Source organism: Cyanistes caeruleus, chromosome 1 (assembly GCF_971803275.1).
Source record: "Cyanistes caeruleus chromosome 1, bCyaCae1.hap1.1, whole genome shotgun sequence".
NCBI classification, from domain to species: Eukaryota; Metazoa; Chordata; class Aves; order Passeriformes; family Paridae; genus Cyanistes; species Cyanistes caeruleus.
In genome coordinates, this window is record NC_141701.1 from 72,710,514 (window position 1) to 72,722,515 (window position 12,002).

At 38.5% G+C, this 12,002-nt stretch overlaps 1 protein-coding gene across 1 annotated transcript in view; it reads right to left on the reverse strand.

Annotated features, from left to right (window-relative positions):
• Window positions 1–416: 416 nt before the first annotated feature.
• Window positions 417–12,002, reverse strand: part of LOC111925682 (carboxymethylenebutenolidase homolog) — a 33,664-nt gene continuing 22,078 nt past the window's right edge. Inside the window, exons 4-8 of the mRNA XM_086845439.1 lie at window positions 5,519–5,732; window positions 4,777–4,884; window positions 2,785–2,927; window positions 2,308–2,399; window positions 417–723 (exon numbers count right to left, since the gene is read on the reverse strand). Of these exons, the coding sequence (XP_086701565.1) occupies window positions 544–723; window positions 2,308–2,399; window positions 2,785–2,927; window positions 4,777–4,884; window positions 5,519–5,724 (729 nt within the window). The 5' untranslated portion in view covers window positions 5,725–5,732 and the 3' untranslated portion in view covers window positions 417–543. The remainder of the gene's footprint in view (window positions 724–2,307; window positions 2,400–2,784; window positions 2,928–4,776; window positions 4,885–5,518; window positions 5,733–12,002) is intronic.

A 12,002-nucleotide genomic window follows, 5' to 3' on the forward strand; every position in this document is an offset into this window, starting at 1 on the left:
CAATATTGCCAAGGGAATACCTGAAGGGTGTCACTTAACAACATCATTTCTTCCTAACTCCTTAGTATAGTCAAGTGTTTGTTTCATGCATGGGAAATTCTGCCCAGTACAGCTGAGAAAAATACTTTGTAGATAATCAAAGAAAATGTATGCATGCAAACCCAGGGTACTTCCATATGAATACTTATGACCACCCATCATCATACCAAAATAAAGCTTGAAATTACTCAAGTCATGATGAAATCATGCTTACTAGCAAACAAAAATGGATAAACACTATCATGACTAACAAAGTCATAATGTAAAATAATGAAGCAAATAAAAAGCCAGAAAACTTTTTAATGCCTAATTATCCTTTAGTCTGACTTCTATGTCACAATCTTCCGTAAATATTATAAAAAAAAAATTTAAAGCTATAAATTAAAATGTTCCTATTTTATTTTATGACAACTTTCAAAATGAGATATTTTTCCCTTGACTGTTTTCTTCTCTCAAATTAAATCAATCACTGATCTTGAAGTCTAGCATTTCTTTCTTCTATTGTCAAACAAACATTTTGATCCAATCAATCATATCCCTTCTAGCTTCTTCAATATAAGGTTTATCATCAGGTTTCATATCTTCTGGCTTCAGTTGTGCAAACCCATGAACTTGTCCAGGATAAACTTTGATTTTATATGGAGCTTTACAATACTGTTTCAGCTTGTCCTCCAATAAGAAGATCTATTGAAAAAAAAAAACAAAACAATTTTTCCATTACATTATGAGGTTTTTTCAGTTTTCCAAATTTGCTGTTTCTCCCAGAGAAAATACCTCTTTGGGTGTAAGACTGAAACTTTTTTTTAAAGTATGGGTGAGTCTAAGAACTCCAACAGTTGCAGCAAAGATGGTTTGGTAAATCTCATTGCTATAAAGGAATAGGTGTGTTTCTGCTCAGACTCTCAGGCTTGTAACCTACACTTGAAGCTCTGATCTTGAAAGAACATATTCCATAAATCTTAATGACCATCAGTCCAAAATATTTTGATAGGCTTAGTAACAGATTTCAAGAAAACATGGAGGGCTTTTTTCTTTCAGTTTAGTGAACAATAAAAAGACATTGCTCTTGCACAGTGTTTTGGTGATTGGTATACATACAAAGTAATATGTATGGTTTATGTGCCCATATACATCTGCCGGCACAGTTTGTGCTTATTTCCGTTAGAAGTCAGAAAATAGAAGAATGAACTCTTATTTTGCCCCACAACCTTACTTCTACCCAGTTGTGCAGATTAGAGTATTGTAATTTATTTCATGGATTTTTTTGGTTTTTTAGTTTGTTGTTTTTTATATGGAGCCCTTTATTTCAGTAAACTATGTATTTGAGGATTGGATTTTTTTTTTTTAATGCAGGAATTTTTACTTATACAATCTGCACAGAAAGAAAGCTTCAGGAGAAAAGGTGTGGTTTCAATGTGTAACACAACAGAAAAAATGCATTTACCAAAACTGTGCCCCTGGGAGAAAGACTCGCCATAAAATAAGGACAGGGAGTGAAGGATTTGTTTTCCTCTGCAAATGAGACACTTATGTGGTATAGATTAACATGCAGTTAGAAGTAAATATTGAATGACTTCTGCATTCCCAGGGCACACTGTCAGTTCTCCAGTCAGACCCTACCCTAAAAAAACAAACTGTGCTAGAGGTGGTACGTTATCTTTGTCACTGAAGAAAAAGAATTTATGCACAGAAGAGGGCACCAGTTTCCTACCCATATATTTGTCCAGCCTCTCATATATGCTTCCAGTAGGGGTTATATCAGAACACAGATGGCAAAACATTTGAGTCTGCAAATTGTTGTCTCAGTGAAAATTCATGCCCACTCTTTTGACACAGTTAATTTTGTTTTCTTGTAGCAAAAGCAGTTAGTCATTGGTCCCCATTACTAGAAAGTTCAGTTACTAAACTGAAACTACTCTTTTTCTCCATTCAGTGTCCAAATTCAGTGGTTTAGCTACCTGATTTCTCACCCATAGCAGTAATATGCAAGTTTTTGAGATGCTTGGCTTCTACCAAGTTGGTTATCCCTGCCCATTTCACATGCCGCTTATCTAGCCACTCAGAGACTTTACTCAGAGACAGTTCTTTACTGTATTTCTTACCTCATAAAAGAAGCTTTGAATAACCTAAATAAGATAGGAGGGAAGTTGAAATAGAAACAGAACCATTCAACCTGTCTAATTTTTTGTATATGAAAATGGTTTCTAACAAGGATGTGTAGGATAAATGAACTATGGAAAAAGAAATCTTTCCAGAACAACAACTTACCTGGTCCAAAGAAATAGTGTGGTCTTTCTCACCAAAAATGAAAAATGTGGGATTTAGTAAACTGTATCTTTCTTCAGAGTCTCTAACTATTCCTATAATGTTTTGAGAAACATTGAGTTGATTAGTGAGGTTAACATTCCTATGAGATAAATTACGAATTAAAAGAGAACATTTCTAATTAAGTTTACTTATTAGGTACATTACTTAGATCAGGAGAGTGGGTAATTGGATGGAGAATAAGCATTTGGAAAGCATATTTCCCTGCTCTCCTAAAACAAGGAATGATTTTTTTTTTTGTTTACAGTATCCTTAATATTTTTATATCAATATAGCCTATTGATGAAATAACTATAATTAAAATCTGAAACTCACCTTTGAGTTGAGTATTTATAGAAATTGTTGCAAATGATAAGTACTATTACAAACTATGCATAGTCATGTGAACCCATATAAGTTTTCACGTGTGTTCTACACTACCATAGAGGGACACCCCAGCGGTTAATTGAGGATTTTTCAGCATCAAGTGATGTACTGCCATTCCACCCCAGGAAAACCCAACGATACCAATCTTCTTTGCACCGCATTGCTCCTTTAGATACTTCAAGACAACATCAGCTTCCCTAAGATATATAAAGAAAAGTAAACTAAGGAATCTATTGCAGAACCAATACTTGACAATTCAATGGTATACATACATGGTATTTTTTTCTGTGTCTGCACCTTCAATAATTTAAAACAGAGATTACTTTAAAAATCACATTTCAGGCTAGAGCAGTGGCTTCTACTATTAAATGAGAGTTAATATCTCTGGTCCTAGTTTAGGGAAGTACATGTGTAGGCACTTAAATACTTACCTGAATTGTCACCTGCTCCTTTGTTTTCAAAATTAGTAAATTTTTATTTGAATCACTTTGTCTAGGACAGGACAACTAAAGACAAGACATATCTGCAAGTAGAACAACATCTTGCATTATGGACTGTAGGAATAGATAAGCTTCACTGTATTATCTCTACAGAGTTCACTTATTTAGATAAAGGTTTTTCCTATGTCATTCCTGTTACATGAGTTAATACTAAAATATCTTACAGAGCCCACATGCAAGAATGTTAAGCTAAAGTAGCAGTTACTCAAATTACATTGTCAATAACTATGTTTAAATGTTTAAAAAAATAACTTTGGCATGAGATGCAATGAAAAAAACCATGAAAAATATTTTTACTGTAGGTGTGAACAAGTAAATTTTTTTTAGACTGCTGACTTCTGAGGCCTCAAATTTATCTTCTTCATTACCTACAGTTTTAAATTAAGTTTAAATGCAGCGTTCATAAACTATTAACTAGATTTTCAAACATTCAGTAGAGTTGTATGGTCATTCAGGTGTGGTTAGGCTGATCAAGAAAAACCCAGTATGAGAGTGACATGAGAGGACATTGTGTCCTAGGCCTGTGGCCGCGCTCTTTCAGATTTGGTTTGTTTGAAAGTCATGTGTATGTTTGGTTTCATGTTCTCTGAAACAGCAGTAGATCTGAACTGGAATGTTCACCTACAAATGATACCTCAGAAGAGAGCAAAGTCATGTCCTGAGATCTTGATTTTTTAAGACTGCTCACATATCTGCTCCTTTGTGGAGTAGGATTATTTATAATTGTTAGTCATTTGTCTTTTCAAAAAAATTGGCCACAGGCTCTGGAATTATAGGTCAAAAAGTGTGCTGAGAGACACTGAAGATAGATTGTGGCTGTTGAATTTGTGGACAGAGTCAGAAGAATATTTGTGGCTTGCAGGATGGTAACTGAATAATAGGGTGTCATTGCTTCATTATCATCTGAATTATCATCATCATTTTGAGCTGTGGTGAGAGATGCTGAAGAAATAGCAATGCCTCCCATAATTCAGGGAAGCCCTGTTACATGCATTATTAGGTTATACAGATAATGATCCCTCTATTTCACACTCAAAAAAATAGTGCAGTTGATCGGATGTATCTTAGGTTTTGGTCAGTCTAGCAAATTTTTATGTTGTAATGCTCTGAACAATTTCATCAGTACCTATCATAATCTGCAAGGCAGAAAGCAGGATGGGCATGTGACAATTGGCAGATAACATTTGCAGTTGTAGAAGAATTTTCCACTGTATCTTGAGGAACGGGGCACAGAATCAGCACTTGTGGGTGAGAGTGTTTCATAGCCTATGAAACACCGTGAGCCTGTGTGGCCAGTATAACATAGTCAGAAAAGGGCTCAGGAAAACAAGATAGGGACAATAAGCAGAGTGATGGACAGAGGAGATGATCCTTTTCAAATCCCATCCGAGACAGTGCCCAGGACCACAGAAGAATCACCCAGAATAAGAAACTGTGGTTGTGCAACCAGCTTGACCTGCTGTGAGGTGCCACTTCTAACATTTCATATAGATTCTCCTTGTTTGCTAGATGCTTTTTAAAGTTCAAGTACAAATACATATCTTACTTGTCTGCTTTCATAGGATCATGATTTTTCATCCAGTCAGGAAAGTCAACCCAATGATCAGTAGATTTCCAGGGTTCTGTCCCCTTGAAGAAGTCCGGGCAGATAGCTCTGTGTGAGATATGGAATTCAGTCAATTTTCATTGAATCTGTGGATGTCTAAATGCCTCCAAATATCTTCTAGTCCAGAGTACACATCTACATGATCATGTTTTACTCATCCTATTCTGGAAATCAACTAGTTAAAAGTTTGTCTTTGTATGGAAAACAAACAAACAAACAAACAAACAAAACCCTACAAATAAATGTCCATTGTTTCCTTAGACACAATACAAAAATAATGGGATTAAACAAACCTCCTGATTCTATATAAACACATATATACCTCTTTAGCTTGTAACAGTAAAGAAAATGTTCAAAAAAGTTTGGTTCTGCAAAGCTTATTCAACTTAAAATAGATACCACTGCTTCTCTTTAGATCACCCACACTGCTTCATAAACACAAACACAGGCACTTCAAAACTCCTTGTGCCTTTGTGCTCAGGTCAGGCCCATTTTTCCTGGGTCAGTTTTAGTAGCTTTGGTGGCTCCATGGATATAATGTGTCCATTTTCTCTTTTATTTGCTCAGACTGAAATGGTATGGTTGTCTTATGTGTATTGAAAACATTATATGCCATGCCTAGCTTTGAGCCTGGTGATCTATCAATGCATTTAAGGGGAAGATAGGAAAGAAAGTTGCTTACATATATCCATGAGCTGCCATCAAATCGACTATGTATCTAATATCTGGGAACTGCCATCCAAATACATCATGGACCACAATCACAGCTTTGTCCGTGGAAAAAGATGGTCTACAAACATATGCCTTAAGGTATTCAATTTGTACTTCATGTCCAAGGCACCCATAGTGAGACCTTTCTCCAGTATTATATAGAAAAGGATCAGCCATTTGAAAACCTAATAAAAAATAAAATAAAAAGAGAAGAAGTAATAGATAGCAAGAATGTAAAAATAATTTGTTAACAAAAATTATTTAGGGCAAAAAGGCAAATATGGTCTTCCAAAAGTAGTTGAAAAACTTCTGTAAATAACATTGACATCCTTGTATGGAAAGAGAAAGTAGAAAAAAGCAAAAGCAATGGTCCAGTGCAGAATCCCTCTTTGTCTATAATGTCATTAAGCTGAGAATAAAGAGAAATACCAAAATCAAATTATAAACAACCTGCATATGTAGGTCTTGACACTCATGTCACATTTGTTTTGCTGCCATGTGGTTCTGTCAGCAGTGGTGAGAAGCACTACGGCGCTTCTGATGTCACTCTCTTCTGAGGCATGGAGCCATAACGCATGTCTTCATGGGGAATCCTGTGTTGGTTTCTCTGAACAATTTGCAAGGAACACAGCACTCAATTGCTGCATTGAAGTGTAGTGTTCAGTGCTTCTCTCAGTGCTAGTGCTTGGTAGCCCATTTGTGCTTTCTGTAGCAGAATCGCAGCTCTTCTGAGAGCAGAAGTACTGGGCACATTTAATGAAGAACTGCAATATAGATTTATAAACTAGATTCCAATGTCATGTGCCTCTATGCCCTTGAAAGGGATTGCAAGAAAATGAGATTATGTGCAAGCCTCATTCTGAATATTTGAGGGCATATGGTTCTCCAAAGGTAGTAATTAGAGACAATGAGCCAGTAGATGTGCTAGACAGATTAATGTCAAAAGTTTTTCTGACTCTCTCTGTCAGGAGCTTGGAATGGACTCTGTGCAAAAAGTAGATTATGATCCTGTAATTAAAAGTGGTGTTACAATGCATCTCTACAAGGAATCCAATTAAGTCTGAAGAGACAGTGATAATAGTAGCATTTCCTAGTCATGTACTGACTTTGAAACTGTCCTTCGACATGCAGTACACAGGCACATACACTATGACTGTCTTCACTTCATCATTTCTACATCAAACTATTTTTTTAGTTTGCATTGTAACATGTACTTCATAAAGTTATCTAATCTTCGTGGAAGAGCAAGAAATTCTCATAAAAATACATGCCATCCTCAGCCCTCCATTAACTAGAGCAGCAGAGGGCTACATTTCACAGAGTAATGGGAAGTGTTGCCAAGGCAATATGGACACATTTGGAACCATGGTACAGACAGACTAAAGAATAGAGAGTTGATGCCACAAAGACTCACTGCTTGCTTATGCCCTACACAACACTTCCCAATTTGCATGATTCACTCTGGCTCAAGAAAATAATCAATATTTTATATGCATTTAGACTGCTTTATACCCAAGACAATCGACCTCCACAGTGCAGAGACACTGTTCTTTTCCATCCTCTCCCAACCCTGGGGCTGCTGTCACCCAGATCTGGCAGGGCCAGTACTCAGTTTGAGCAAGTACACTTGATTACCACCATAACCCTGGCTGATAGTGGTGTAGACATACAGGAACTGCGCAGACATAGCTTTACTGCTCTAATCAAGTTCATTCAGATAAATCCATGAGATGGATGATCTCTCATCATCAGTAATCCCCTGTGCTGATAACTGAGAATTGATTATGTGTGTTAATTTTCATCCCACCTTTCTCAACATCTGTCAGGCTTGGTTCTAGGAAGCATGAAGTAGCCTGATCTTCAGGATTAAGACCTCCATTGTTTTGGCATTATATGAAACTGGAAGGTGTAACACACATGAGAGATTGCCTCCTAGTTTAAGCCCCCCATGCTTGAAATGCCTGAAAGTGCTTGAGAGAGATCTGTTCATACAAAAATGCTTCCTACCGCTCTTTTTGATAACCTAAGATGAATGAGCTTGTTGAAGTAGAGGAGGCTGCCTGAAGAAACCACAGACACTCATAAAGATAGCTGAGACTGCTGCCTTCTGAGATGGCAGTCACAGTCTTACTCCAGTGGTATTCTGTTCAGAAAGGCACAATCTATGGTGCCCCCTTCAAGGAAGTGTTATTTAGGAGGAATTAACCTATGCAATAGTTGTGAACCAGCCTACTCCCTATCCATTGGTTGCTTCCCAGAAACCATTTCTTTGGCCTGTGCTGACTGAGACACAGCCAGCTGGCTCCTTTCCAGGCACCAGGCAGTGGAGAACATTAATAAATAGTCAGCCACACCTGAACTGCTTAGAAGTTTGATGGGATCCTGTTCAGTCAGAAGCTTTATTTGCTCCTGCCTGCTTTGTCCCACGCAATGTGGTGTGGCAAAGCAACATGCCAGGATATTTCCTACTTTTCCAGTCTCACCTCACTCCCTCTTCCCACCAATTTCAGCCATTACACTTTTCCTTTTCCTGCTTTCCCCATGGCACAGTTCCAAGCAGGCAGCATCTCACCTTTATGTCCTGCTCCTCATCACTGTGCTGACACACAAATGAGATGCAGGGCCTGGTGGGAACAGGGGGAAAAGTTACTGCTGCTAATGGGGAAAACCAGATATTGATGAATCTTGTGTCATCCTACTGCTACTTAAGAGAAAGAACAGAAAGCTTCTAAGAGCTTGTCCTTCCCTCCAGTGGTCGTGGTCTTCCTTGAGTGTCTTGATATCATTGTTTTAGTGCAAGTAACATAAAAACTGAGGAGAGTTATTTACACAACTCAAAGATGGGTTCCACCAAAGGTGGTAGGATAGACCCGAACTACTGCATTTCTAGGAGCAACAAATCACACAGTTATATTCTGCTTCATTTTCATCAGGAAAAAACAAATCTCTGCTTGGAAAGTGAGGTTAAAAATATATTTTAAAACTATGAGGTTAAACAGAGGCAAAGATACTGCTAAGGACAATCTCCACTTCTCAGAAAGTGAGTATGAGCACGTGATCTCCAAGTGCTGTGCTTCTTGGCAGGACCTTGGACTACTAATGCCAAGATGTGACATCTCTGCCTTTTTCCCAGGTCAAGTGATAACATTTTAAGCTATAGCAGCGTTTAATTTCAATGCTAAGGTCTCAGTAGAGCAATCCAGGAAAAGAATGGAAATTCATTACCATAACAGTGAAAAAAATTATGACAGTCCTTAAATATGAACTTGCTACTTGATGAACATAGAATTATCAGTATTCTCAGAACTATTGCTGTACCACAGCTTGTAGCAAAGACTCAAAATGATATTTCATCTTTCCTAAAGTTGACAGCCTTTATCTTCGTCTTATCTGCCCCTTGATACTTGTCTTTGTGCAATTTTTTACTGAAACCAAAATAATAGTCTCTCTTTAAAGGAGTAGGTTTTACTGATTGTCTCATGCCTTTTCAAAGAGCTATATCTACTTGCTTAGCAATTTCAGATTTTCCCTTTCAGCACAGGTAAAATAGTTATCCTTTTCTGCTGCCAACTCAGTCTGCAAGGACCAGTTTGCCCTCACATACCTGGAGTGCAGGATCCTGTTTCAGCCCAGCTCACTTCTTCTGCTTGGTGAGACACCAGCTAGATTTCTCTAAACAGAAGAGAATCAGTTCTTGCTGATGGTTTTGCTCCTGGTGCTGCCCATCCAGTTTTCAGGTGCTCTTCAACTCTTCTGCAGATTTTGGGATTGGGAAGTGAGGAGGAGAGGCTTCACTCAAGAGTCATCCTGAACGGAAGGGGTGGGGACAGATCATGCAGAGAGGCAGTCTGCAGCAGGCTCCACATCAGTTGCCTTTACTCCACCTTTCATTTATTTATTATCTAAGAAGCTTAGAAGGAAAGATGCACCCAAACACTGTACTACACTATGGTGTGTGTGATGCAGACATTCAAGACACTGCAGAGGCTTTAGACTTCAGTATTTATAACTGAGATATTTAGCATTAGTGGTGTGTTTGCTGATGCATTTTCTTGAAGAATATTCGTATACTTTTTGACTATAATAAACGTCACTAATGAAATTTGAGGCAAATTAAGATGAGTCTGTCCTGGTAAACTTGCAGCTTGAAAATCTTACTAAGTCTCCTTAGCACACACATTAAACACATTACAACCACACCCATAAGTATTCTCAACAAGTTGAAAAGTGTTCCAGGTTATTTGTGATTAGACTTGCATTTGAAAGCAAGAAAGACTTGAGTCTGTGATGGCTCACTGAAATTTTCCATTCCTATTTCCACAATGGCACTGTATGCAAGGAACATTAACTTAGCCCTCAGTCTGACACACACTCATTTTCTCTGTGTGTACACATGGTCTGGGTTTGTGTGCATCTTGGAGGGTGGGGAGTATGCAAACAAGAGAGACAAAAGAGCTCAAGGAAAATTATAATGTAATTTTGAGAAAAAGAGCAGTAGAGAAATTTTTATTCTTGGTATATATGACAAACAAGTTCTCCAGTCACCCAGCAGATGCTCAGGAGTACTCTGTGGGGTAGGAACCATAATCTGAGGACTATGTTAAGTAGATGATAGATGGACTCAGTTCACCAAACTTCAGACATTTACAATGCTGATGTCTTCATGTCAGCCAGGTGTCTACACTCCCACAGTGCCATCAATATTTAGAGTATGATTCACACTCCATGGGTGTCTTTTTTTGAACGAAAATAAGTAGTACCCTAGATGACCCAATGAGTGCAATATGAATGCTGTGCTGAATGCACGAGTCCTACCTCTCTGTGCTGTGGGAACTGCACACAACCCAAAATTTAGGTATGTCATGACCAGAAGGAGGGTGTTTGTCCTGTTACACACATCAGTAGATTTGCACATCAAGATTGTACAAGAAATCATTAAAAAGATTGCTTGTGTTGCAAGGGAGGGTGTGGGGAGACTTGACTGAAAAGATCTGGTTTGTACTTTGGTATTAATAGCATCTTGCTTGACCTTGTGTAACCCCACCCAAGTGGGTCTTGTACTCAGATCCACAAGACTGAAGTATTGTCTTCCTACCTTGCCCAGACAGAACATGGATTCATCCAAGCTGCAGTCCCCTGGAACAGACTGGGCTAGCAGAAGCATATATCTGATCCCATATACATCTCATGACTGTAAACCCTGTCTTGGTGCCCAGCCTTGTGGGTAGTTAAGGTAAAAGGAGAACAAAGGACTCACTCTGCTCTAATGCAAACTTTTACCTGCACACGGTGTTTATGTTTGACCTGCAAACCCTCTATAATTCAGATCTCCCATACTTAATGAGACTGTCTTTATCCCTGTAAGATACAATCACCTCTGTAATGGACTCAGGATTATGGAGATCATTGCATCCATGACCTTCCAACAGTCTCAAGGAACTTATACATTTAATTCTTTATGTCTGCTATGAACATTTCTATTTTTAGGGTTAAAAAAAAAGAAAAAAATAGAAAGGAAGAAGACAGATAAGAATTGGAGTGAGCGCAACAAATATACTTGTTCAAACACACAGTGCTGGCATTTCTCATTCACCTGAGACACACAGCTGGTTTTTGGCTGGTGTGACTTCTTTTGCTCCTTAAGGCTTGCACCAATACTTCTCCAACTACTCCTCCTGCTTTTATAGAAATGGGCATAGAATAAAGCTCAAAAGTTAATCATCACAACTGTTGGCTGCAATTTTAGTTGTATGTCACTAAAAGAAACAAGATCCTATGACATGCAAGCCTGCTGCCCTGAGGCAAAATAGAAAGGTATTCTCTCCCAGATCACTACTGATACTTAAAAACCCAGAAAGGTAGGTACTCTGGTGGCATCTAGTGCAGAAGTGAAACACTCATATGGAGAAACCAATGAGCAGGCTTAAACATGCCCAATCTACAGTCACCCCAAACAGTATTTGGAGTGCTGCTGGTAACAACAGAGTCGCCAGAAAGTTGAAATCATTACAAATATTGTATTTATGTTGTGAAAACACCTGTTCAAAGCATCTCTGTTAAGTGACAGGATTGCAGGCTAGAAGCTACAGACGAGACAGGAGGGACAGCAGAGCTCCCCTCTCCTCTTACACAGTGCCAGCCAGCAGCCTTGTTAAGGGATTACCACTGCCAAGGTACCTTGTGAGGAACCACTGGGGAAGCTCCTGGGAAGGCCCACAGTAGAGGCACAGTGGGATGGAATCAAAATGTAGCTCTGCAGAGCCAGCTGTAATGTCACTGGGGACTCCGTACCAAACATCTGCTTTCTCAGCAACAGGAATTCTTTGGGATTTGTATCTCTTCAAGAGGGGACCATAGTTATTCATTCTAATAAAACTTCACTGAAAAGACAGCCTTACTAGTGAGCTTGTAATTTGGAGCTTGATTTGGTGCTTTTTTTTTTTTTCTGTATGTTA